Genomic DNA, 27,164 nt, shown 5'->3' on the forward strand with positions numbered 1-27,164 from the left:
TTACACATTATATTCTTATATTATATATTGAAATATCTCATTACACCCCAAATGTGTGCAGTTATTGTATGTCAGTTAAGCATAAAAGCACACAGGAAGCGGTGGCCTTGAATCCAAGCACAGGGGCAGAGGCAGACGATCTCTGAGTTCAGGCCAGCTTGATCCACATAGAGAGTTCCAAGACAGCCAGGGCTACATAGAGAGACCTTGTCTCAAAATAAATAAATAAAATAACAAATAAATAGAATAAAAGCACTCAACTTTAATCTCAGTGGTTTAGAGACAGAGGCAAGTGGATTTCTGTGAGTTCAAGGCCACCCTGGCCAGCCAGGGCTACATAGTAAGACATTGTCTCAAAAATAAATTAAAAAAAAAAGTTGGGAGTTTAGTTTTATAGAACTTTTTAGGGTAAGCATTAAGAGCATTTAAAATCCAGCCATGGAAGGCAAAATGAAGACAAATGCATGAAGCCAGATGGGACTCCTAGATCCTCAAATTCTGATGCTTTATTTATTTTTTAAAAAAATTTTTTTTAAAAAGAGTCTCATGTAGCCTAAACTGGTCTCTAACTCCTATGTTGCTGAGGATGACCTTGAACTTCTACTCCGGAAATGGAAGCAGGAGGATCTGGGGTTCTAGCCCATCCTTGGCTATAGTTATTTGGAGGCTGGCACAGGCTAAATGAGACCTTGTCTCAAACACACAAACAAAAGAAGTGAAGTGCACATCAGACAGTGACCCAGGAGCTAGAGGGTGGTGAGCAGTGCTTGATGCTTTTGCAGAGGCCCTGGGTTCGGTTCCAGCACCCACTGGATGTCTCATTTCCAGCACGTTGGGGCGGAGGAGTGACTTGAGTAAGATCCTTGAAAATCTCCAGGACACCATCTAGTCCTGGAGTCCATGGCTATAACCCTCGGAATATACCCTCGCCCCTTCTATTAAAGTCATTTAGAAAATGAGACTTACAGTGGAACCGTCTTTGCCTGTTAAGAATTATTTTCCCACTGGGCAGTAATATACACCTGGCCTTTGTGGTGGCATACCCTTGTTGCCTTTATTCATGAATGCCCTGTGCTTTTCAGGATGCAGTTATTAGTTCTAGCCACTGGGTGGCACAAACAGGCGTCCAGTGAAAGTTCCTAACTTACAGCCCAAAGAGCACTTGTTGCTAAGTGGCACCAAATGAAGGAAGGTTGGGGGAGAACAGGTTTATTTACCTGATATTCCAGTGCACACATGAAGCTACATTTCCTAGAATCCAGGTCAGATTAGTGAATAAGGAAAAGAAAAAGAGATGAAAAAGTGTTGGAAATTCCAGCACTTGGGAAACTGATGCAGGAGGATTGCCACAAATTCAAGGCCAGCCTGCTTGATCTGCAAAATAAGTTCCATGCCAGCCTGAGCCTACAGAGTGAGATTATTACAAACGAACATACTGTCACACACACACACATACACACACACACACACACACACACACACACACAAAGAGGGCCTATAAAGATGTTCAGCAGTTAAGAGCACTTGCTGCTTTTCCAGAGGACCAGAGTTCAGATTCTGACACCCATTCTTGGCTTTTTCTAGATGCACATGCATGCAAGCACACATACACACACACACACACACACACACACACACACACACAAACACACACACACCTAAATAAAAAGTGATACAAATAAATCTTTTAAAAAATGCATATTGCTCTTCCCCCTCGCTCCTGCCATCTATGGTGGGTGACAGAGCTGACCCTCCCCCTCACTATCTGCAGCACATGGGAAAGGAGGCCCTGCACCTTGCCTGAGCATCACAGTATAGCTGACCCTGTTGATGGGATACAGGTGAACTGGCTGGAGAAAAAAAAGTGATTGTGGGAGATCTGGCCCCACCTCTTGTCTGTGATAAGGCGATGGTAGGGGAAGATGCCCTGATAAGAGAGGGAGAGCTGTCCCTGCCCTTCACCAGCTGCAACAGTCAGAAGAGTGGCCCCTGCACTTCACCTTGGCAACACAGTGGACCTGGCCCTGATGGTGTAGGTGTGGGTGAGCTGACCCTGAGTGCATGAAAGCAGGAGCTCTGGTCTGCCCCTTGCTCATTGCTGCAAGGGGTGAACTAGCCAGGGTAATGCTGGAGAGCTCAAGCTGGTGGTGAGGTCAGGGCAGAGATGGCAGGCTGAGTAACCCTGCAACTACCCAGGCCAGAACCAGGGCCATGAGCTGGCCCACCCCAACATCCACCCCGTCTATGATCTACTGAAGCATGTGAAGGGGCTGGTTCTGCAGATCCAAGACTGCAGGATCTCCATGACACAGGACAACAGGAATCCAAGAGGAGTCCAGTGAGGGCCCAGTATCTTTAGTGTAGCAGAAACCAGAGGCCTTGAATCAGACCAATGACTCTTTGAAATGAACACATGCAAGTAAAGATACATGGATAAAAGGGTTTGTTACATGATTTACTGTGTCATACTACAGCTTCCAGCTTCTTTTATGTAATTTTTTCCTTTTTTCCACTTAAATTTTATTTTATTCTATTTTTCAAGGGATGTTGCAAGGCCAGAGGGCAGATACAAAATGATGGGGAAATGAATGGGATTGAGATACATGGTATGAAAGACACAATAAGTAAAAAGAAAGTAGAAAAATACATATTGGAGGGAGAAGAGAAGGAACAAGAGATATAGGAATCTGAGCAGAAAGATGTAAAATGAGCTAAGTGTGGTAACTCTTGTCTATAATCACAGCACTTTGGAGCCTGAAGCAGGAATACCAATTATGACTTCTAGGCCAGGCTGGGCACGTACATAAATTCAGTCTAGTCTGGGCTAGAGAAACCATCCTAAAAACAAACAAACAGACCAGTAGAAAAGCAAAAACTATCCAAAGCTAGGTTGAAGCTTAGTTGGTAGAGTGATTGCAGAACTCTGCTTCATCTTCAGCACTGTGTAAACTGGTTGTGAGGGTCCACACCTATGATCTCAGCACTCAGGAGGAAGAGGCATGAAGATGGGAAGTTCAGGGTCAACCTCAACTACATGGGACTATGTCGATTGGGTGTCCACACTAAGATCAGCATCAATATGGTGACCTCCCAGGAGCAGGGAACCACCAGGTTGCCTATGGAGGTGTGAACCGGCCCAGGTTAGAAACGGAGGTCAGAATTCCTGTGCTGATTAGTAGTGTGAATAGCCACTGCATGCCAGCCTGGGCAACACAGGGAGACCCCATCTTTCAAAACCACAAATAAGATCTTGGGAGAGGGATGACTTAGTCCATAAAGTACATTGCGATCATGAGAATGAGCTTGATCCCCAGTACTCATGTAGAATCTGGGTGTGATAGTGTAAGCTTGTAATCACAGTGCTGAGGAGGTAGAGACAGGACTATGCCTGGGGCTCTCCTGCCGGAAAGCTTGGCCCGATTAGTAAGCTTCAGGCTGATGGGAATCTCATGTCTCAAAAGAGGTGGACAGCATTTCCAATGATGATACCGAGGTTCCCCCGATCTCCACACACAGGCTTACACATGCATGTGCACACACACACACACACACACACACACACACTAAATAATAACAACAGATGAATATGAACTGAGAGATGCATTTGCTGGGTGTGGTGGCACATGCATGTAATCCCAGCACTTGGGAGGCACAGGCAAGCAGATCTCTATGAACTTGAAGCCAGCCTGATCTACATAATGATAGTGAGTTCCAGGCCAGCCATGGCTACACAGTGAGACCCTGTCTCACAGTCTCAAAGTAGTAGTAGTAATAATAATATAAAACAGAGAGAGATGAGTTCAAGCTTCACCAACAATTACACAATGGGTCCTCTTTGATTCACCTTGTCTAAAATCCAATAGCAGTTTGGGGCTGGAGAGGTCTCTGCCCTTAAGGGGGTACTACTCCTGCAGAGGACTTGAGTTTGGTTCCCAGCATCCATGTCAGGCAGGTTAAAACCTGTAACTACAGCTTCAGGAGCACTGGATACTCTTGTCCTCTTTGGGCACTGTACCCACATGGGCTCACACACAATTAAAAATGAAAAAAAAATAATAAATCTTAAATAAAAATATCCAATAGCAGTTATTATGTGAAAATAAAGATTACCTGATTCTCTTGTACAAAAGGAGTCATGCATCCAGGCTTGGTGCCACAGGTACTCAGGTGCAAGAGACGGGAAGATCACCAGTTCAAAGCCAGCCTGGGCAATTTAGACAGTGTCTCAAAAAGTAAAAACAAAAAGGGCTTGAGATGTGGAGCAGTGGTAGAGCACTTGTGTGGTCCATACAAGGCCCTGAGAGCCATCTCTTTTACTGGGAAACACACACACACACACACACACACACACAGAGTTTTACCTCCCTTAACCATCCGTTCAGTGATGAGACATCAACACATAATTTGAGTGTTTACTACAAATATGATGCTTTATTAATACAAAGCAATGTAAAGATACACAATGGTGTTAGCTTATGCTTTTAATCTCAGCACTTGGGAGGCAGAGGCAGAGGCAGACAGGTCTCTGTGAGTTCAAGGCCAGCCTGGTCTACAGAGCAAGTTCCAAGACAGCCAGGGCTACACAGAGAGAAACCTCTGTCTCGAAAAACCATTAGGAAAAAAAATACACAATGCCAGGGGTTCAGGGGTGGCGCATGCCTTTAATCGCAGCACTTGGGAAGCAGAGGCAGGCGGATCTCTGAGTTCAAGGACACCCTGGTCTACAAAGAGAGTTCCAGGACAGCAGAGTTCCAGTACACAGAGAAACCCTGTCTCAAAAAAAAAAAAAATACACAAATTCATACGGGGATTACAGACTTCAAGGACAAGAACCAGGAAATACACTTGATAGGAGAAATAGCAAGTCCTCAAGACATTATGAGGGCCATTGTGTGAACCCAGGAATGAAATTTTGAGGGTGGGAAGAGAAGGGGAGCATAGACTCTTAACCTGTCCTAGGCAAATTATGTCAATATGTAAAGGGTTTGTGGCTCCTTGTCATGAGTGACTCTTCTTGGAAAATAGCTGAATGTAAACGCTGGGGAAACACTTTAGATCAGAATCTGTTGGGTAGTGTTTAAAGAGCATCCAAAGTCAGAAGTGGGGGTAGAGAGCAGTTAGGGCTGCTGTTGCTCCTAAGCCCGCCCTTGCATAGCTTCAGGGTGAAGGAAAGGAAGAACGTTAATGCTTGCTCAGAAGTTTCAGATATGGAGAGTCCCATGTCAGTTTGATATTTTGTTTTTTTCTCTCTATGTAGCACAGGCTATTCTTGAGCTCATTATGTAGCCCAGGTTGGCTTCAAACTCGTGGCAAGTCTCCTACTTCAGTTGCCTAAGTAAGGGGATTACAAGCATGTGCCACCACAACCAGTCTGGTCTGTTTTGATTTGGTCACAGTTATAGCTAAAATAAACAAACAAACAAAGAAATAAATAAGTGGGGACTGGAGAGATGCTCAGCAGCAAAGAGCACTTGTTGCTCTTATAGATTTCAGTTCCCAGCTCCCATGTCAGCTCACCACCACAGGCACTAGGTATACACATGGTGCATATGCATACTTGAAGACATGTGCACATTAAATAAATCTAAAATTGGAGAAATGGCAAAATGTATATATATATATGTGTGTAATTGATGTATATTTTAAGTGTTAATATTTCTTATATTTATTTTTGTTAATTTATGTGTATGTGCGTGGGGCAGGGATCTTTGTGAGTAAATGCCACATGTGTGTGTATACCTGTGGAAGCCGGAAGAGGGAGTTAGGTCTCTTGGAACTAGAGTTCCAGATGGTTATGAGCTGCCTGGTATGGGTGCTAGGACCCAAACTCAGTTCATCTGGAAGAGTAGCAATCTCCCTAGCCCTTTATATGTATATTTATATTATTTAATAAATAATGCGTTTTTTTAGGGGGGAAATTTTCCTAGTAGCCCTTTTTATTTTCTATTGTTTTGCTTAGCATACAAAAATGGGTTTCGTTATGACATTTTCATATGTAGGCATCATACTTGAATCTTATTCTTTTACCCCACTGACCTCTTTCTTTTTCAAAGTAGTCCCCATTTCTGATTTCAGTTATTTATATTCCATTACTCTCTCTTAAAGTAATTTTTTTTTGAGACAGGGTCTCACTCTGTGGCCAAGGCTGATAGAGAACTCACTATGTAGTCCATGCTGGCCTAGAGGAATTCATGGCAGTCTCCTGCCTTAGCGGTCTGAGTGCTAGGATTATAGGTATGACCCATTGTGCCTGGCTTCCAAGTAATCCTTTTAACACCCCACAAATGTTGCTATTTACTCAGTCATTAAGCAATAGCTTCAAAAGTTCAAAGTGGAGCTTTTTGTGAACCTGTCTTGTTTGCACCAAGCAGCTATCTGCCTTAATCTTTGGACCTATCCAAAAGTACTGGGAAGCTGAGCAGGTGGTTCATGCCTGCCATCTCAGCCCTTGGGAAACTGAGGCAAGAGGATCATGACAGTCTAGCCTACATAGTAAGTTCAGACCAGCCTGGGCTACAGAGTGAAAGAGAGGATAAAAAAGTACTATATTGGAATATTAGCCAGGTAGGGTGGTGCACACTTATAATCCTAGTCTTAGGAGCTAGAGAGAGAAAAGTCAGGAGCTCAGATCATCCTTAGCTACACTGTGAACTCAGGGCTAGCTGGGCTCCATGAGACCTTGTCCAGCAAAACAAAAGGTAGCAGGGTCATACAGATCCTTCAAAAACAAAGAGTTCTAGTTTCCTTTAAAACTGAAAATAAACACAAGGAAATTAATGTGCCAATAGGAAATATGACAGTAATGTAGTAGTGGAAAAAAGAGCATCATGTTAAAAGTAGTATGGACAGTGTTATGCTATGCAATATATATCTCTTATCATATGCACATATATTTATTATGCCTATAAAAGAAGTTTCAGTGTTATTCATTACCTGTGGGAAATTAAATATAACTTTTATTCTTATATTCCTTTACCTTTTCCATTGTTTGATATAAATTTTGATAATGAAAATAAAACACACTTTAGTAATCAGGAAAACCAAATATGATACTTTAATGAGAAAGAATTTGCAGCAGAAACTTGGCACTTGGCAGAAGACTCATTGGCAGTTGCATTGAAGTGTTTTATAATAAGAGTGTCATCCAGAGTGATGACCTGAGCATTTGTGTCTGACTCTGGAGCAATCTGCTGACTGAAGTCCACATCCCAAAGTCCATACATGAGGGCCCCCCTCTCTTCTGCTGTCTCTTTCTCTCTGTCTCTCTCAGTCTCTCTGTCTCTCTCAGTCTCTCTGTCTCTCTCAGTCTCTCTGTCTCTCTCTGTCTCTGTCTCTGTCTCTGTCTCTCTCTCTCTCTCTTTCTCTCTCTCTCTCTCTCTCTCTCTCTCTCTCTCTCTCTCTCTCTCTCTCTCTCTCTCTCATTTCCCTAGTTTCCAAAATCCTCCCTCCACTGGAGAAGGGATTCAAAGCTGTTGACTGATTAGGGAGTGGGGAAATAGAAAATTCTTGCTTTTGCCAGGGAAACAACTGTCTCTAAACAAAATGCATAATTCTGACTATGTCAGTTTCCATGGAGAAAGCCAGTACAGATGTTACCCCAATTTCACTCTTGCAGACGAGCAGAACTGATGAACACAGACTCAGCCATGGCTTTCATCTTCTAGGAAATCTCATGTTTCCGGGTTATGGGACATTCTGTTGTGGATGAGGGCAGCGATGGATGCTGGCATTAATCCTAGAATCAAATAGAATCTTTTTAATAACCTCCCCTACTAGACCTGGGAAAGAACAGTTTTGTTTTTTGTTTTTTTGTTTTTGCTAAAGTATATGGTCAAGCAAAGTAACAGGTGTATGGACAAACTGAGGTGATGCTTTGAGTCACTAGTAGGGTGCAGATGTTCTGCTCCCACGTCTACCACCACACATAGTCCTTTGTCCCTTGTCCGCTGTGTGCTGAAAGTGTCTTCTGTGGAACTTGAGGTGTTCTTCAGCTCTTCCTGGAAACTTTGAATCACATTGTTTTGTGTCTGTCCTTTCCTCCTGGCTCAGCTCGTCCCCTGCTTAGTTAGTGCACTTTCAAGAATCCTGGAGGGAACAGTACTTGACGTGAAAGGAGGAAGGTTAGACTTTGGGTATGGTTTCTTCTAGAGAACTAAGAAGACAAAATTACTTGCCAGGCCTGGTGACTCACGCCTGTGATTCCAATGCATGGGAAGTGGGAGACAGGAGGATCATGAGCTGAGGTCATCCTGGGATATGTATGGTGTTCAACGCTAGCCTGGGCTACATGTAATATATATTTACATCTGGAATAATATGTACATGAGGAATGTGGAACATTCGGCAGTTGGAATGGTTTCACACTCTTGGGAAAGAAGCAGGATAACATCATTCTCTATATCAGCTGCTTCCGTGCCTAGTTCTGCTTTCTCACTGAAATCTTATTTAAGCAGGTCAGACTCTGCTCACAGCTGTGCCCCTGTGAGTGGGATCATTATCACAATCATTTTGTTCTGGAGTCCTAATCAAAACCATAGGCAGCTCATTGGTAAAATAATGCTTAGCCATGAGGTAGAGGAAGGAAGGTTGGGAGTTCAAGGTGATCCTCAGCTACCTTGTTGGAGCCAAAGCAAGTTGGAGGCCAGCCTGGGCTACGTACATAAAAACCTGTCTCAAAAAAATTGAAAATTAAATAAGGCATAGCCAGGCCTGGTGGTGCACACTTGTATTGCCAGCTCCTTTTGGAGGCTGAAGCAAGAGAGTTCAAAGTTCAAGGCCACACAAGGAGTTCCAGGTTCTGGGTAACCTGGTGAGAATCTACCTCAAAATAAAAGTTACTTTTACAGAAAGAGTTTAGTATATATCTCAGTGACATAGCACTTGCAGTGTGAGGACCTTGGTCCAAATCACAGTATCAGAAAAGAAAAGAAAAAGCATGATATCAGATTTCCTTTAGGAATTCTGAATTTTCCAATTTCATTTCAATGCTATATTTCTGTTGTCCAGAAACCTTTCAGGAATGACTTATTAGAAGGGCTTTGGGGATGCTTAAGGCTGGGTTCCCTTTGCCAGGTTGTTGATAACTATGTGTAGTGACAGAGGCTAAATTGTTAAGTCATAAGCCTGAGAGAACAGATGCTCCCCGTAAGCTAGTTGACAGCCGGTGAGCATGAGAAAGCTGGGAAAGCAACAGAGGAGTTGGAATGTGGGCCACACAGTCGGGTCCAGCTCTTTGGAGGCTGTGTTTCCTCTTTCATCGGAGAAGGCAGTAAGGTCCATACATAACACTAGGAGGCAGGGACTTTATCTTCATTTGCTGGGATGGAAAGATAACCCATTTTTGTGTATGTACAAAGTGAATCACAGAGGCTTATGTCTGTGCCAGCTGCCCTGGCATGAGGCTGGATCTGTCAACCCAGGGTCTTCCTTCACTGCCCTGGCATATCATTTGATTATAATGTCCCCGTGAAGATACGAGTGTAAGGGCTTCAAGAGTCATCCTGTAATGATGTGCAATAAGAAGACAGTGGTGTAGAATACAGCACTTGCATTCAGAGTAAAGCTAAGCAGAACTCAGAAGTATGTCTGGTGGATTATAGTGATCCCTGTAGTTTTCTTTGAGTCTGAAGAGTTAGGAACATCTTGTCCAACCTAGAGATGGAAAGGACATGTGAAAGGTAAGTAAGTGTGCCAATGAACTGAATCAGCAAGGGGTCGCTGAGGAGAAAGCCCCAGTTAAATCAAGTACACCTGAGTGTACTTTGCTGCCTAACAGTTGTTCTGAGGATACATGAACACCATGCTCCTGAGCCGAGAACCTATAAACCAGTAGCAGAGTGCCCATTGCCCAGGTCTTGACCAGGTTTTCTTGAATGGAAAAGGCCCTGAGTGTGCAGCTACTTTGGATCCCATATGCACAGGAATTCCACTTCATTCCTTTAATCAAACCCAAAGAATCTCATTATGTTTTGAAGAGGCAGGGATTTAGAAAGAGATTTTAGGGTCTGACTGAATATTTATTTTTGAAACAAGGTCTCTTGTACATCAAGCTGCCTCACTGTGTAGTGGAGAAGGCCTTGAACTCTTGCTCCTCCTGTCTCCATCGCCCAAGTGTTGAGAATCTAGGTGTGTGCCACCGCACCTGTGGGGCATGGATGAAGTCCCTAGTGAACGTTTATTGTTAACATGGGTACAGCCATGTCAAGGACACCAATGCCTCAGAACCATGGGAGTGGAAAGCCTTCCTTGGTGAGGCTTAGAGAAATGGCAAAGCCTTCCTCTGCTCTAAGTATCAGTGTTTACAAATGATTGCCCAGTGTGTACAACACCTAGAAACCACAGCTTCATCCTCTTGGATGACTGCAGCCTGGGACTGCTCCCCTCCAGAGACCTCCTACTGAGATGAGCTAAACCTGCCTCTTTGTTCAGTTCTAGATCATGAACCCACCTCTTTATTTGACTGTATATAATAAACCCGCCTCATTCATTCAGTGTATAAGATAAATCAGCAGATGTTCTGGGCAGTAGTTAGTGCTCTCCATCAGAGTGAGCAGAGCCCAGCTGATCCCAGTCTTTCTGTACAAGTGTCTGTGTGTCTGTCCTTTTTTCATTCCCTCATCACCTAGTTAGGCTATCCTTGAAGCCATGCAGAGTGTGGCACACTCCTGGCTTAAATATTTTAAACAACCCTGTTCTACCCTTATTGTGTTTGAGTTCATGTCCTATCAAATTTTGTATGCATATTCTGAATGCCTAGTTACTATGAACATAACACAGTTTTGTTTCATTTATATGTTTATAGGTATTTTGCCTGCACGTGTGTGTATGTGCACCATGTGTGTGCCTGATGTCTGAAGAGGCCAGAAGAGGGTGTTGGAACCCTTGGAACTGGAGTTACAGTTGTGGGCCACCACGTGTGTGCTAAGTATCAAATCCAGTTCCTTTGGAGGAGCAACAAATACTCTTAATCACTGAGCCATCTCTCTGGTACCCCCAGTCCTTTTAGATGAGATTTCACTATGGAAACTTGGCTGCTTAGAACTTACTTTATAGACCAGGCTGGCCTTGAATGTATGTTGGTCCTCCTCCTGCCTTGGCTTCCAGCCTTAGCCTGTAAGTGCTGGATTTCAGGCAGGTACCACCATGTCTAACTTTTGTTTTGTTTTGCCTCATTTATTTTTGAGACAAGGCCTCCTGTAGCCCAGGCTGGCCTTGAATTCTTGACTCTTCTGCTTCTACATCCAAAATGCTAGGATTGCAGGTTTGTGCCACAATGCCTACTTCTACAAGGGATTGGGGGGGGGGGAGGTTTGATTTTTCTTCCCAAAGTAAGGCTTCACACATAGATTTTCAGTAAAATTGTATGAAATAGATAAATGATCAATAAGTATAAATGTCAGTGTAGCAAGTAAAGGATATGGATTCTAGTTCTGCTTCCTCCGAATGACCTTGGGAGAATCACACATCCTCTCCAAGTTTCAATCAAATTCAACATCTATAACTTTCCAGTCCTGTCTTTTTCCCAGAGCTTTGGGAGGAACAGAAAAGAGGTAATGTGTGTAAAACTATGTGTGGGGTGTGTGTGTGTGTGTGTGTGTGTGTGTGTGTGTGTGTGTGTGTGTGTGTTGGTGCTGGGGGATCAAACCCCTTTACTACATCATCTTTGAGACCAATTCTCAATGCTATAATTCTACAAAAATGGACACCTCATTTAGTTTAGTGCATGGTGAGTGGCTGTTTGTTTGATGGGTTATTTTGTTTGTTTTTGAGACAGTCTTACTGTGGTGCCGGACTGAGGCTTTGAACTAGGTCCAGTGGAAACCTTGTCTGTTTACTTTAGTGAGTGACTGGATGTCTTAGGGAAAGTGCTCATGTATCACTTTCTACTATCCCAAAGCAGAGTCTATCCTGGCTTGGAGTCTGGATTAAAAGCAGTCTGGTGAATCAGGCCTGTAGTGACAGCTCAGACACCAAAAGGCACTATTTATAATCTTGTCAGGAAACGCAAAGATAAGGAAAAAGAAAGTTGCTTTGCCAGGTCTTTAAACTGGGTTGCAGCGCAGCAGATCCTAAAGGTTGCTGTATCTGAGAGTTACCAGGGTGAACACATGTTATACATGTTATAATGCTAAAGATCTTACAATTAGGAGGAACCTTCCTAAAAAAAAGGCAGGTGGTGATAGCCCATACCTTTAATCCCAGCACTCAGGAGGCAGAGGCAGGTGGATCTCTGAGTTCCAGGCCAGTCTGGTCTACAAAGTGAGTTCCAGGACAGCCAGGGCTACACAGAGAAACCCTGTCAGAAAAACAAAAACAAAAACAAACAACAACAATAAAACAAGAAGTATAAACCTTACAACATTGGATACAAACGTTGGTCAAGGTTCATGGGACCTGAAATATTAGTAATTTCACAATAAATCCACCTCTGCTTATAAAGCTTGTTTTTAAATTTATTTTTACGTTTAGGTGGCTGTTTGACTGTGTGTACACCATATGTGTAACCAAGGGGGCCAGAAGAGGGCATTGTAACCCATGGTACTGGAGCTACAATGTAGTTGTGAGCACCCTATGTGGGTGCTAAGAACTGTTCTTAACTTCTGAGCCATCTCTACAGCCTCCTAAGGGAGCTTATTAAAAAAAAATTAAGAATAGGATGAGCATGGCATTAACGTAAGCCTATAGTCCAAGCTTCTTGGAAAGCTGAGACAGAAGGATGATTTGAGGTAAAAAATTTAAGGCTAGTCTGGGCACCAGAACCCATCTGAGCAATAGTAATGATAATAAAGATCTCTGGTCCTACTCTAGACATTAGACATTCTGATTCAGTATATCTGGGTCCCAGAAATACATATTTCCTCTCTCCCCAAGTTCCTCCACCACCCCGCATGTCTCTGTCTCTCTTTCTTCTTCTTATTTGTTTGTTTTTGTTTTTGTTTAGATGGTATCTCCTGTAGCCCAGGGTGGCCTCAGATGTCCTATATAGCGGAAGCTGAGGCTGCCCTTCAACTGTTGACTCTTCCTCTGCCTCCATCGTGCTAGCTGTATAGGTATAGACTACCAAACTCAGCCAAATAACTATGCAGTTTTTGCTTTGTTTTCTTTGTTTGCCTGTTTGTTTTTTGGCTAGCCTGGAACTCACTATGTATACCAGGCTGGCCTAAATTCATAGAGATCTGCCTGCCTCTGCCTCTGCCTCCTGAGTGTTGGGATTAAAGGTGTGTGCCACCACATCTGGCCAGTTTTTTGACACGGAATAATTCATCACATTTGCTTTATGTTAATATTCTGATGTGCCCCTTGAAATCCTACCCCTTGGCACTGTCCTGCATCCTGATGTAAAAGCCTTATTCCCTCTCTCTCTCTCTCTCTCTCTCTCTCTCTCTCTCTCTCTCTCTCTTTTGTTTTTTCAAGACAGGGTTTCTTTGTGTAGCTTTGCGCCTTTCCTGGAACTCACTTGGTAGCCCAGGCTGGCCTCGAACTCACAGAGATCTGCCTGCCTCTGCCTCCCGAGTGCTGGGATTAAAGGCGTGCGCCACCACCAGCTAGCTAAAAGCCTTATTCTGAGGAAAAACTCCTCCCCTTCCTCTCTCTTCTGCTTTTCTTCACACAAGGTGCGCACTCTCTCTCTCTCTCTCTCTCTTTTCTTCTCTCTCTCTCTCTCTCTCTCTCTCTCTCTCTCCATCTCTCTATTATAATAAACTCTCCACATGGATGCATCATTTGGGTTGGGAATTACTGGCCACTTCCACCACCACCATGCCCGCATGGCATGCATCTGCCCAGCATGTTTCCCTGCACACTCAGGATACCCTCTGAGGTGCCCCTGCACATGCGGGACACCCTTGGGGGTCCCCCTGCACAATAATTCATAACACTTTATAACTGAAGCATTTGACTACATCTCACCACTTACAGGCTCCCATTGTTTTGTCTAAACAAATGGCATAAACGATGCGGAGAATACTTGCCTTCTCAGGCTGCGAGTCCAACTGGGACTCAGTTGTCCCAGGTTGCTGGTCCTCCTTCCTTTCCCTTCTCCATAACCATTGCCATTGGCACAGCCTTGTGGCTCTGAGGCAGGGACTCTGAAACAAACAAACAAACAAACAAATGGATCGTTATCCTCTCAGTGGCTGATACACATTTGATTATCTTCCAACCTCATGTCAAGCCATTTAAAAGAAATAATACTTTACACTCCCCCCTTCACCCTCCTTCTCTCATATAACCTGACTGGCCTCAATTTTTCAATATAGGCGAGGCCAGCCTGGAATTCCTGGTCTGCTCCCCACCCTCCAAGAGCTAGGATTCTAGAAAAAATGCTCATCTCTAAGGAAGACCCTAGAACTCCACTGTCTAGAGAGTGGGGAAAAGGAGCTCACATTAAGAGAGCACCTTCGATGTACCAGGTGCCGTTCAAATGGGAGCCCATTTAACTTCCACAGCTGCAAGCAAGGCAATAATCAGGAGTCCTGTTTTACAGATACCGCAGCTGCAGAATGGAGAGGTCAAGCAACTTTTCACCAGCCGCTCAGCTAGCGTTTGCTTTCCTTATGTTCTGCTGCCTTTCCAACAGAAAGCAGTCTTTATTGATCAAGCCAGGGACCCAGTTCATCAGTATACGTCAGCAAACTTACTGGGCATGGGACTTCAAAGATTACAAATACTATAATGATGACTCCACTGAGCAGCAGAGTAGCAGCAATCAGAGCTTTGGTGACAATACTCCATTTCTGCCTCTCCTTTAAGGACACATCTGTGTCTGAAAGGAAAGAGGGATGGAGGGGAAGAAAAGAGAGCATGAGCAAGGCTCACCTTGACTGCAAGTTCTCCTCATTCAGACTAACCAGGGACACCTGACTCAGAGACAGAGCCTGAATTTCCACCCGGGGCTCAGAGTCAGGCGGGGTGGCAGCATGGCCTCTTCACTAGCCTCTCTTATGAATGAGCCACCTTCCTAGAATTTGGATTCTCCAGAGTCATGCATACTGATTCTAGCACTGTTCTTGAGAGGAAAAGGCTTGGGTGCACAAGGAGTGCTTAACCCTTTGTTCCCAGTCAGTCCACTTGAAGTTCCCAACCTTAAAACCAAAAATCCTATCTCCTTCCATCTCTAGCACTGAATACAGATAACCAACTACAAACAAGCACAGCGCAATCACCTTTATTTCAGACCTGGTGGCACACACCTGTCATCCTAGCACTCAGGAGGCAGAGGCAGGCAAGTCTCCAAACCCAAGGCCAGCCTGACCTAGTTAATGAGTTCCAGGCTAGCCAGGACTACATAGCGAGACCCTGTCTCAAAAAGAAACAAACAAAAACTACCTTTTTGGTATTGGGAAAGTATGGGAAGAACAAAGGTGAATTGTCATTGCTTTTGAATCGTAAGTCAAATCCAGGGCAGAAGGCTCATACCTATTATGTTATTACTGACCTCATATTTACTTTTCCACTGGTATGAACCTGGGATGAAACCCAAACTTGACTCTTATAGAACTTGAGTCTTGGCCAATTTAGTAAGGGCTATTTTCAAAAACAGTGAAGAGGAAAACATGTGGTTGGTTGGTGTCATCTCTGTTAATAATTGCTTGGTATTTAAATATACATCTATACATGCAAGTGGCTGGCATCATGTACCAGTTGGATTTAGTCCGTTTCCAATCTGGCTACAGAGTGAATTCACTTTCATGGAGGTAGGGGATTACCATTTTAAAGAAAAGACTTATTATTTTTATTTATGTCTGTGCCCATGTGACTCGATGTGCACTGTGTGCCTGCGGGTACCCTCAGGGACCAGCGAGCATCAGATCCTTTGGAGCTAGAATGACAGGTGGTTGTGTAAGATACCTCATGTTGGTGCTGAGATCTGAAGCTGGGTCCTTTACAAGGTATCTACAAGATGGTTCTTAACCACTGAGCCATCTCTCCACCCCCAAGGTAAAAGATTATTGATTGTGCCAAACTACAGATGTTTCTGGGAACTTCCTTATGGAGAACCGTTTTTCTCCCTATTCAAACATGGATAATATTTAATATAAAATTTTAAATATAAAATAACTTCTCAACCTCCAAGAAAGTCCTAGGAGACCTAAGTAATATTGGAGCTAAAATGTCTCCCTTTCTTCCTGGTCTTGCTTTGCCACCTCTACTTAATCTGTACCTTGTGACAAAGGGCTGGAAAAGCCCCCAGTGCTTGTAGTTTTCTCTCCTTTACTTCTAGCAGCTGTGGAGGTGGTAGTGATGGGCACCATCTCTGATGAAGCAGATCTACCCTTTGCTGGGTAGACCTTGCACTGATAGATCCCCGGTAAGAAAGCTGTAAAACAAAAAGGAAGCAGCAGATGGACACCGGTAGGGCGGCAGCATCCTGCTTTGGTTTTACCTGACGAAACTCCAGCTCTACTCCCTTCATACTGCATTTCTACCTGTGACCCCATTGGCCTGTATGTTCATAGGTTTTAGGTGTAGGCACAGAATAATGCCAAGAATAAATGAGGCCAGAGGTACTAAGAAGAGATGTGGATCAAATCCCCAGGAGTCCTTTGACTATAATCAGAGGGAAGGAGTGAGCCATATCTTGCTTGCCTATCATTCTTGAGGTCATCATAATAATAAAGGTGGAGGGTGTAACGCTGCTGAATTTCCTTCATTAATAGAGGAGGTTCCAAAGTCCAGGGAAGAATGGGAAATGCATCTGCTGAATGCCCGTGGCAGGTCTGCTAGTGGGGTCCAGTCAACTACTCTGAGAAGGCAGTGGGGAAAGCCAGAGCAGCTAGGAGAGGGACGGGCACCCAGCCGCACATTCTCCTCAGTTTCATTCATTTAATGTTCAAACCAGAGTCTACTATGTGCCAGAAATGCTTCAGTATTTTATATCAGTTGCATTCATAACATCAAGAGAACAAACAAAAAGGGCAGGGGTCAGGGCAGAGGAAGCAGAGACAACAATGACTATCATATATTTTATGGCTAGGTGGAGTGACACCTGCCTATAGTTCCAGCAGACTGAGGTAGGAGGATAACCTTGATTTTAAGGCCCACGTGGGCTACATAGTGAGTACCAAGCCAGCCACAGCTAAATAGCAGGACCCTGCCTCAAAAAACAAACAAACAAAATTAGGATAAGTGCTACTTAAAAACTTAAAACTAGAGCTGGGCATAGTGGCACATGTCTTTCATCCCAGCACTCGGGAGGCAGAGGTCAGCCTGGTCTACATAGTGAGTTCTAGGACAGCCAGGGCCACAAAGAGAGACTCTCCCAAAAACATCAATCAATCGATCTAGAACAAGAAGACAGTCATAGTAGCTCAGCCCTGTAATCCCAGCACTGGTGAGACTGAGTTGGAGTATTACCAGGAATTAAAAGCCATCCTTGTGAGTTCCTAGCCAGTCTGAGCTACAAAATCAGGCATGGGAGAGATGGCTTGGTGGTTAAGAGCACTTGCTGCTTTTGCAGAGGACCTGGGTTTGGTTCCCAACACTGCATCAGGCCATTCACAAATGCCTATAATTTCAGTTCTAGAAGATCCAGTGCTCTCTTCTAGCCTATGTTGGCATCTATATACATGTGATACACATACATGCATGTAGGTAGACACACATAATTTAAAAAACAAATCTTTAAAAACCAAAACCACCCAGTTGTTGGTGGTGTATGCCTTTAATCTCAACAGAGGCAGGCAGATCTCTGAGTTTGAGGCCAACCTGGTCTATAGAGCAAGTTCCAGGACACCCAGGGCTACACAGAGAAACCCTGTCTCAAAAAAACCAAACAGGTGGCACACACCTTTGATCCCAGCACTCGGGAGGCAGAAGCAGACAGATTTCTGTGAGTTTGAGGCCAGCCTGGTCTACAGAGTGAGTTCCAGGATAGCCAAGGCTACAGAGAGAAACCCTGTCTCGAAAAACCAAAAGCAAACAAACAACAATGGCAAACCAACCAAACAAACAAAAAACAAAAATTTCCTGCAAGATAAAGTAGTGTGAGTAGTATTCATAGGTAATAGTTGGGCAACCTGCAGTGTAGGCCAAGCCTCTCTGAGATTAGAACTGAGCCAAGACTTGAGGGAAGTAACGTAGGTGGAGGGGACAGTGGGAATAAAGCCCCCAAGGCAGAGTGTGTCTGACAGGTTACAGTTGTAGGGAAGCAGTGAGGCAACCACACAATTCCACCTGATTACAGAATGGGCCTAATCCAGTTCAGACAGTGGTGGCTATTCCTCTCCAAACCCTCACCCCTTTTTACTTAAAAGACAGGATCTGACTATGTAGCCCATACTAGCATCAAAGTCACTATGTAGCCAGACCGGCCTCAAACAGGAAGTGAGACTCCTGCCTTCCCAACTACTGAGGTTATAGGTATGCCACCAAACCTAGTCTTCTATTCCATTTGAAATGTATTATTTACTGGGAGGTGGTGCATGCCAAGGTGTCCATGTGGAGGTCAGAGGACAACTTTGTGAAGGTGGTTCTCCTATGTTTATTTGGGTGCTAGGGTTCAAACTCAGGTAGTCAGGCTTGGATCATTGGGCAGCAAGCACCTTCACCCTCGGAGCCGTCTTGTGGGCACTTGTTCCAGTTTGCATGGTTTCTTATCATTACTTTTCTTTAGCTTTTCTAAATTGCTCTTTTTGTTTTGTTTTGTTTTTTCTCTGTGTAGCCCTGGCTGTTCTGGAACTCACTCTGTAGACCAGGCTGGCCTCACAGAGCTCCTCCTGCCTCTACCTCCTAAGCGCTGGGATCAAAGGTGTGCACCACCATTGCCTGGCTCTACATTACTCTTACAGGTTTTACATCCTTTTAAATTGCCATTTGTTGTTGTTGTTAATCACCAGAGATATTGAACAACATGGCAAGTAAAACAGTAGAATGACACTTTTAACAGTTGTATAGAGGGGAGCAATCAGACTTAGGCAGCTTTCAATACCAGTCATCATACAGCAAATTACAGGAGAAATAGTGGTCCCTGATTGCAGTTTACCTGGGAGACAGTGTTGGCCTCCACGCCTGGCCCCAGTCAGTTCTCTTAAGTGGTAACATGCATGTTTGAAGATAAGCAAAACTCACTTTGGACAAGTTACATGATTTCTGAGTTTTGGTTTCCCAGTTTGTAAGATGGTTATAATAAAAAATAATTGCTGTAACTAGTTCTCAGAGGTGCTGTAAAGGTCAGAAACAAATAAAAATGAGAAAACAGGTGTGAAAACACTTTGCAAGCTGAGCGAACTGGGATTGAAAGATAAGAGAAAGCCCAGAGATTGTCTCCCTAAGCAGAACAACTCTGGTAGCCAGAGGGATAATGGCATAGAGACATACGGCCTGTATTCCCACCTGCTGAGAAATGTGACTTCAGAGTCTACTGAATAGGCTTCATCTGCCAGTGTACTTTCAGTCCTCTGAGTTAATGGCCATCCCTGTTGGCAGCTCATCTCTTTCGGGTCTTATCTCTGAAGTAACTGAGCATCAAGGTAGAACAGGTTTGAAAATATATTTTATTTCCACCGGGTGGTGGTGGTATACACCTTTAATCCCAGCACTTAGGAGGCAGAGGCAGGTGAATATCTGCGTTCAAGGCAATACAGAGTGAGTTCTAGAACAGCCTGGGCTATACAGAGAACAACCCTGCTTCAAAAAAGAAAAAAAATCACTTTATCTCCATTGATGATTGAATTGCACCATTAGTTTTTCTCTAGCTAAAGTTATTTGAACAAGAATGCCCCATTTTAAGGCAGGCATACCTCTAACTCCAGCATCAGGAAGGCAGAGGCAGGAAGGTCAATGCAAGTTGAGATCAGCCTGGTTTACTTGGAAGTTTCATGCTACCTAGGGTTACAGAATGAGACCCCGCCTCAAAAACAACCCACAAGAACATCCCAGTTTGCTGAGCATGGTGGTACTCACCTTTAATCTCAGTGTTCTAGAGGAGAATCATGAGTTCAAGGCCAATCTGGCCTATATACAGAATTCTAGGCAAGTGAGGGCTGCATAGTAAGACTTTGGTTTTTTTTTTTTATTAGCATAGAAATACCCCAACTTAAGGAGTTTTGTTTTTAAAAATCCAACTTTATGAAATTCTTAAAGACAATAATAATTCATAGTTCTAAAAGATGCTTTGTTTTACAAAATAATTTTTAAATAACATTAAATATATTTAATCCATTTTCATATAAATTTAATATAACTTTTTGTTTGGTTGGATTTTGAGATAGGATCTGGTTATGTAGCCCAAGTTAAACTTGAACTAGCTCTGTATTATTATTATTATTATTATTATTATTATTATTTTTACAGTTTCACTATGTAACTAGACTGCCCTCAAACTCCATGTCCTCCTGCCTTTGCTTCCCAAGTACTGGGATTGCAGACATATATCACCAAGTCTGGATAAATACATTATATTTAAAGAGAAGTGTCATTTCTTGGTCAACCTCTGTGAGTTTGAGGGCAGCCTGGTCTACATAGTGAGCTCCAGGACAGCCAAGGCTATGTAGTGAGATCCTATCTGAAACAAACAAAAAATAATAAATAGAGGTGTCTCTTAGAGATTATTGTACAATAACACTCACAGGTTGGAGGGCCATTTGGGAGTCCTTACATGTTGCTGTTCGGTTTGTTCTCTACTGTCTAACCCTCTGTATATCTGAAAACTAGACCGTCTAGTCAGCCCTCCCCGTTGTAACTGTAGGAGCTGAGCACTGGGAAATACATGACTTGCCAAAGGTGATAGTTAACATCATAATAAACACTAGTTTGATGCCATTTATGACTTCCATAACCCACAGTTTCATATGAGGTAACCAGACCCTAGGAGTCAGTTCACACTAGTCAGATTATAAAGATCCTAATCCATTTACTAAAATGACACTTGGAAAAAAAAGTCACATAGCCCAGAATTGGTGGCGCACGCCTTTAATCCTAGCACTCGGGAGGCAGAGGCAGGCGGATCTCTGTGAGTTCGAAGCCAGCCTGGTCTACAGAGCAAGCTCCAGGACAGGCACCAAAACTACACAGAGGAAACCCTGTCTTGAAAAACCAAACCAAACCAAAAAAAAAAACCAGATAGGTCTCTATGAAACCTGATGGGTAACTGGAAAGCTTCTAAATATAAAATCTGAGCAATAGGAACAGGAACTGTATTGTTACTGATTGTCCCAGTTCCCTTTATGTTGTTGTGAGAAAAGCAACTTAGGTATGTAATCGATCAACTGAGCTATAGCCTCAGCCACTGCCTTATGTTTCTTTTCTACATTTTATGTTTGGGCCATGTCTTGTGAAGACCAACTGTGTTGTGCAAAGTTCTTATCCTTACAATTCCACATTCTTACTTACTTTGAGGATATTTTCATTATTGTCATTTGATTGTATTTTAGACCTTTCCTCTGCAGGCTGACATCAGCCAGAGTGGCAACTTCAGAGTGCATCTCTCCTGGGACCTTCTAAATCTGACTGTTTTCCTAGTTTTTATTTCTAACCTATTTGAGATCTGTCACATCTTGGTGATTTAGTGTGGTTTAAATTCAGATCAGGCATCTTCAGACTGTGTGAGAGAGTTCCTTTCAAAAGTCCGTTTATAAGATACTTGTTTGGAATTTGTCAGCATGGTTTCATAGAAACATACGTTGAATGTATGGTGAATGGTGATGAGGACCCCAACTAACCTACAAATATCCATTTGGTCTCTTTACACGACTCACATTGTATAGGGTACTGCCTCAGATTCTGGATCTCAGAACCTTTGCCTTGAGCAAGCATTGGGGAGAAGGAGGAAGACTCTTCCTCTTGGAGAGAGCTCAAAGCCCAAGGCAAGCAGTTTCAATAGGGCAGGTTGATCTTTGGCAACTTTCCTCTCCCCAGTTTAACCCCCTCAATTTTCCTGGTTCCACATTTCTAACAGCTAATGCCCTTCATTACCTCAACCCCACAGTGCATAGCATGGTATAGTGCCACTCAGAGAACGGCAGAACGGCAGTGACTGAAGGCCAGTGCTGTGGTCAGTTCAAGGTGTCACACGGTAAGAGGACAAGGTCCATATGAATTGATATTGAGTGGTTTGGGGTTTTACGGGCCCTCCCAGTGGTAGAATTTAATTAACTAGTTAATTTTTCTTCCTTCTCTCTCTCTCTCTCTCTCTCTCTCTCTCTCTCTCTCTCTCTCTCTTTCTCTCTCTCAAGAGGACCTCATACAGCCCAAGCTGGCTTCAAAAATCAATAGGTTATATAATGGGATTACAGGTGTGCCCCACCATGCCTGGCTTTTAGGGGTAGAATTTTGTAAATTATAATAAAATGACTGAAACATTCAAGTCATGTAAGGATAAATAATTTAATTTATTGTTCTTTGGCAATATTCCAAGAGAATGTCTGCCCCCTTATTTCTTCATTTCTAGCCTATGTTTTAAAAGTTTATTTCTTCTCTGTGAGTTTGAGACTAGCCTGATCTACAGAGTGAGTTCCAGAACAGCCAGGGCTACAAACAGAAACCTTGTCTTGAAAAACAAACAAATGGACAAAGTTTATTTCTACATTGTTCTGCTTGTGATCCTTCTACTTCCCAGTCTCTCTAAGCACTGAGTGTTCTTTTTCCAACAGTAGAGCGGCAGAGTCTAAATGTCCGCCTTTGCGAAGGGGGAGCTATATATTCATCTACTGATCAGAAACTACTTGACAGAGACGATAAGAAGAAGAAAAGGATGGCAGAAGTGGGGATCAAGAGCTGCTGCTGTTGGGGAACAAGCCGTTCCACACAGTGTAGACTGGATGGAAACTGGAACCACCTATGTGGGGGCTAAATGAGCACCAGCTATTGGCTGTCAGTGTGGCAGTTCTGCTTCTTGGGATTCGTTTTCTTGATAGATAGCAGATACATAAGAGGACTGTCCAAGGTCATTGTTTGTATTAGTAAAAGAATGGAAATAGCAAAAATTCTGCCAGTGGAGAACTAGGGAAATAAATTGCAATTTAATAGAACACCCTTAAAAAGAATGAGGTAGGGCTGGTGACATAAATATGCTCAGAAATAGGACATGTGCTTAGCATGTTCAAGGCCTTGGATTCAATATTCCACCACCCAACCATACAGGAGTCAAATTTATGGATATGGACGTGGGACAAACCCATGCATGAGGAAAGCCAAGGTATGGAAGAGGGTGCATAGTGTGGTACTACCTATACTTTTCACATATGCAAATGAGCTGGGTATGGTGTCTCATGCCTGTAATTCCAGTAGAGGGAGGAGTTTCAGGAGTTCAAAGCTAGCCCTAGATACACAGCAAGTTATAGGCCATCCTGGGCAGTATGAGACTTTCTCTGAAGGGGGGATGTATGCCCACCTATTGGTGTGGTCTTTGGAAGGAAACACATTAGGTCATAGTGGTTCCTTCTGTCCTCAGAGACAGAACTGGAGGCCTGAGACACAGGAGTAGGAGGGAGAATTACTTTTCGCTGTAAATAAATATGTGCTCTTTGTATATTTCACTGTGTGCACTACAAATAAGCACATTTCACAAAAGATTGGTGTTTTTTAAATTTTTTGTTTAGTTATAGTTCTAGCTATCCTGGAAATCACTATGTAGAGCTGGCTGGCTAATAAACACTGGCCACCAAGGATGTCAACTGTAAGTTAGTGCCAACCTACCTCTCTCAGCTCTTTGGTCTCACTTTACCTGTTAGAAGGGATCCATTCTGAAACTGGGAAGTGGGCATGAGGTGACAGCTTGCGGAGGCCTTGCTGTTTCTATGGTGGACTCTCAGGTTCTTCAGCGTGTACTTGACCTTTGGCCTTCCCTCTGAATACACAAGGTGGACTCTCACTCTCCTCCCAGAGCCAAGGCACTGCAGGGTAGTTATAGTCTGATTTTGGATGAACGGGGCCCCTTTGACATCTGTGTGAATTTCTGGAAGAACTAAGCAGAAAAACAAAGCTGGTTCTTAACTGCACAGTGCGTAGATAACCCGCTTTCATCCATGACTCCTCCTAAATTCCACGGCCGGCCGCACTCTGCCCTCCTTTGGCTCATCTCCCTCTCCGTCTGCGTTCATGGTACTAACTGTGCAGGTTCTGCTTTTCTTCCTGCAAGGAGCTGTGAAGATAAGAGACTGTAGTAACTCCAGCACAGAGAAATGCCCGTGGATTGTTTTCTTACATGCAGAGAGGGCTGAGTGCCATTTCCTTCTCTTCTTCATCCCCACCTGATGGATACAGTCCTGCTTAGGCAACAAGTTAATATAGAAATTCATTTCCAGACATTCTCCTGAGGAGCTGTATATCTCTAAAATAGTAAATTTGAGATCTGGACAAAGAAGTGTGGAGAAAAGGCATTTTTAAATTTTATTTTATTTTATGTGTATGAGTATTTTGCCTGCATGCATATGCATATCCCCTGGAACTGGAATTATAGACAGTTGTGAGCTACCATGTGGGTGCTGGGAATCAAACGCAGGTCCCCTAGAGGAGCAGCCCATGCTCTTAACTGCTTAGCCATTGTTACAGCCCTGAAAAGGCTTTTTTTTTTTTTTTAAGATTAAAAAGAAAATCCTGGGATAGCAGAAGTATTTTTCAGAAAGGTCTCCATTCCCTACCTCTTATTACGAAATCCATTTGGCTTCTCACATCCTTTGGGAAGAAGCTGGGTAGCTGTTCCACTTGGCAGCTGCTCTCTCTGGGATCTAGGAAGGGAAAAAGGGGGTCAGGATGTAGTGGGTCCTCCCTCTCTTTAGAATTCCGAGACAGGGGAAGAGATGAAGTTCCTGCTTATAAAACTTAGAACTGGGGAGATCAAAATACTCCTGAAAAGTGATTTTAAAACACATGGCCAAATATATTTAAGTAGGATTGCCCCATTATAAAGAAAACTGAGTACCAATGTATTCTTTTTTAAATAAAAGTGAGAGGTGTAATTACTATGTTAATGAAAAAATAACCCACCCAAACAGTTTATTTTATCTTCTGTTCTATCTGCCTGCTGTATGTTTTTTAAAATCAAGACAGGGTTTCTCTGTGTAGCCCTGGCTGTCCTGGAACTCATTCTGTAGACCAGGCTAGCCTTGAACTCAGAGATCCGTCGACACCACTGCTCAGCTTCTGCTTCCTGTAGTAAGGAGAGAACCTTGAAGGTTTATTATGTACTCCCTTGGATACAGGCTCCCTATAGATTTTCACAGAGCTAGAGACCATAGCTATTTCTGCTTTTGTGGTACATTACTCACAGGGTGTGGAAATTTTCTTCCTCAGCTTTTCTTATTTTCTTTTTGAGATAAGGTCTCCCTAGGTAGCTCTGGCTGGCTTGGAACTAGCTCTGTGGACTAGGCTGGCCTTGGGTTCAGAGAGCTACCTGCCTCTGCCTTCAAGTGCTGAGATTCAGAGCATGCTGTAGTGGCTAGAGGCTGGCTCAGAGGTTAAGGGCACTGGCTGCTCTTGCAGAGGACAAGAGTTTAATCCCCAGCTCCCACATGGTGGTTCACAACTATTCCTAACTCCACTTCCAGGGGATCTGGTACTCTTTCCCTCCCTCCATTGGCACCAAAGCACAGACATCCATGCAGGCCAAACATTCACACATAAAATAAAATGAATAAATCTAATAAAAAATTGAAAAGGCAGCCGGGCGGTGGTGGCGCACACCTTTAATCCCAGCACTCGGGAGGCAGAGGCAGGCGGATCTTTGTGCGTTCGAAGCCGGCCTGGTCTACAGAGCGAGATCCAGGAAAGGCACAAAACTACACAGAGAAACCCTGTCTCAAAAAAAAAAAAAAAAAAAAAAAAAAAAAAAAAAAAAAAAAAAATTGAAAAGGCATTCCCTACCACATCTAGCTTCAGCTGCTTGGAAGAAGAAGAAAGAAGAAGGAGGAGGAGGAGGAGGAGGAGGAGGAGGAGGAGGAGGAGGAGGAGGAGGAAGAGGAAGAAAAGAAGAAGAAGAAGAAGAAGAAGAAGAAGAAGAAGAAGAAGAAGAAGAAGAAGAAGAAGAAAGTTGTATCTCACTCTGTAGCCTAGGCTGGCTCTGTTCTGATGGCAATCCTCCTGCCTCCATCTCTCAAGTACTTGGGTCATAGGCGTAACTTTCCTTAATTTGCATAAGCACACTACTGCTGCACCTTATACTATTTTGATTTAACCTCCAGCTAGCTAATTTTAGAGAAATGTTTAGGAAACTCTGAAAAAAAATCCTATTTTAAATCAACATTTACTACCAGAGCTGGGGCAGAGCTCAGTAGTCCAGCACTTGCCTAGCATCTTAAGGCTGGCTTTCAAGCCTCAGCACAAAACAAACAAAAAAACCTCATCAATCAACCATTACCAAAGGGTAGCAAACAGTGCCACTCCACCCCCATATCAACTTTCCCTCAGCTCCTCCCCATTAACATCTCTATTTCAACTATTTGAGTGTACTACCTGAAAAATGAAGGCAACATCTCATGAGGGGTTATGAACTTAAGAGCCCTAGGTGAGGCTATTTACAAAACGGTGTCACCATCTCACAATGAAAGCTGTCTTATCATGTTTTTATTGTTATCCCTGTAAGCAAGGAAAAGGAAGGCACCACATTCCCTGAAGACTTCTTATGAAATAGACAGATGTCTCCTTGGGCTTAATAATCAGATGTATGGGGTAATTTCTGCAATGTACAACTTGTTGGGTATTGGCTATATTCCTATCTGATGGAAGAGGCTCCAAAAGCTCTCTGGGCTTCCTTTTGGATGTTCTAGCATATTAGGCTAGAGGAGCACTTACCGTTCTTGTTGGAATCATAGGATGCAACAATGAGGCTGAAGATTAAGATGGTATCCATGCCAATCTGAGCTCATGAGCACTTCCTGCCTATAGCCCACTGTTACTCCGTCATAGCCCCGTATAGCCTTGCCTCTTGTTGCTTTTACTGTCCTGGAACCAAGTTGCACTCTGACTATCTGGTTCTACCCTGACTATTTTACCCTGTTTCCTGAAGACCCAGGAATATAGCTGATTGGAGAAAAAGCCCAATCTGCTTATTAATGATTGACTTTGAAGGTCCGGTCCAGCTTCACTGCTGCCAACTTGAGAACTGTCATTATCTAAAGATTTCCCTAACAGAAAGGGCATAAACACCCAAAGATATGCTCCATAAATACTTGCAGATAGACACGTACTCATTCACAGCTGTGCTCTCTGGTGGAGGCACATAGCTATAC

The 27,164-nt window shown here is 43.4% G+C and overlaps 2 protein-coding genes across 7 annotated transcripts in view; one reads left to right on the forward strand and one right to left on the reverse strand.

Annotated features, from left to right (window-relative positions):
- Positions 1-27,164, forward strand: part of Acaca (acetyl-CoA carboxylase alpha) — a 270,501-nt gene that overhangs the window by 13,752 nt on the left and 229,585 nt on the right. The window lies entirely within an intron of this gene.
- C8AH17orf78 (chromosome 8a C17orf78 homolog) lies at positions 9,424-26,785 on the reverse strand. Of its 2 annotated transcripts, XM_059271391.1 has the most exons (7): positions 26,728-26,785; positions 24,579-24,665; positions 23,663-23,902; positions 16,163-16,318; positions 14,640-14,764; positions 13,971-14,087; positions 9,424-9,651 (listed from the first exon to the last, which is right to left on the reverse strand). In XM_059271391.1, the coding sequence occupies exons 1-7, from the start codon at positions 26,783-26,785 to the stop codon at positions 9,574-9,576; spliced, it is 861 nt and encodes a 286-aa protein (XP_059127374.1). In that variant the 3' UTR covers positions 9,424-9,573. The 2 variants fall into 2 exon arrangements, with proteins under 2 accessions (XP_059127374.1, XP_059127375.1); XM_059271392.1 differs by lacking the exons at positions 9,424-9,651; positions 14,640-14,764; positions 16,163-16,318 and adding an exon at positions 23,163-23,165 and having other exon boundaries at positions 13,999-14,085; positions 23,658-23,893.

The sequence above is a fragment of the Peromyscus eremicus genome, chromosome 8a (assembly GCF_949786415.1).
Source record: "Peromyscus eremicus chromosome 8a, PerEre_H2_v1, whole genome shotgun sequence".
Taxonomy (NCBI): domain Eukaryota; kingdom Metazoa; phylum Chordata; class Mammalia; order Rodentia; family Cricetidae; genus Peromyscus; species Peromyscus eremicus.

Bases quoted from the DNA above. Each gene is read 5' to 3' on its own strand.
- C8AH17orf78 (XM_059271391.1), bottom strand. From the start codon at position 26,785: ATGGATACCATCTTAATCTTCAGCCTCATTGTTGCATCCTATGATTCC. The intron at 23,903-24,578 runs GTAGGGAATGGA...TTTTCTGCTTAG, and splicing joins AATGGATTTCGTAATAAGAG to TTCTTCCAGAAATTCACACA. The intron at 14,088-14,639 runs GTAAGTTTGCTG...TGTTTGTTTCAG, and splicing joins TCTTTGAAGTCCCATGCCCA to AGTCCCTGCCTCAGAGCCAC.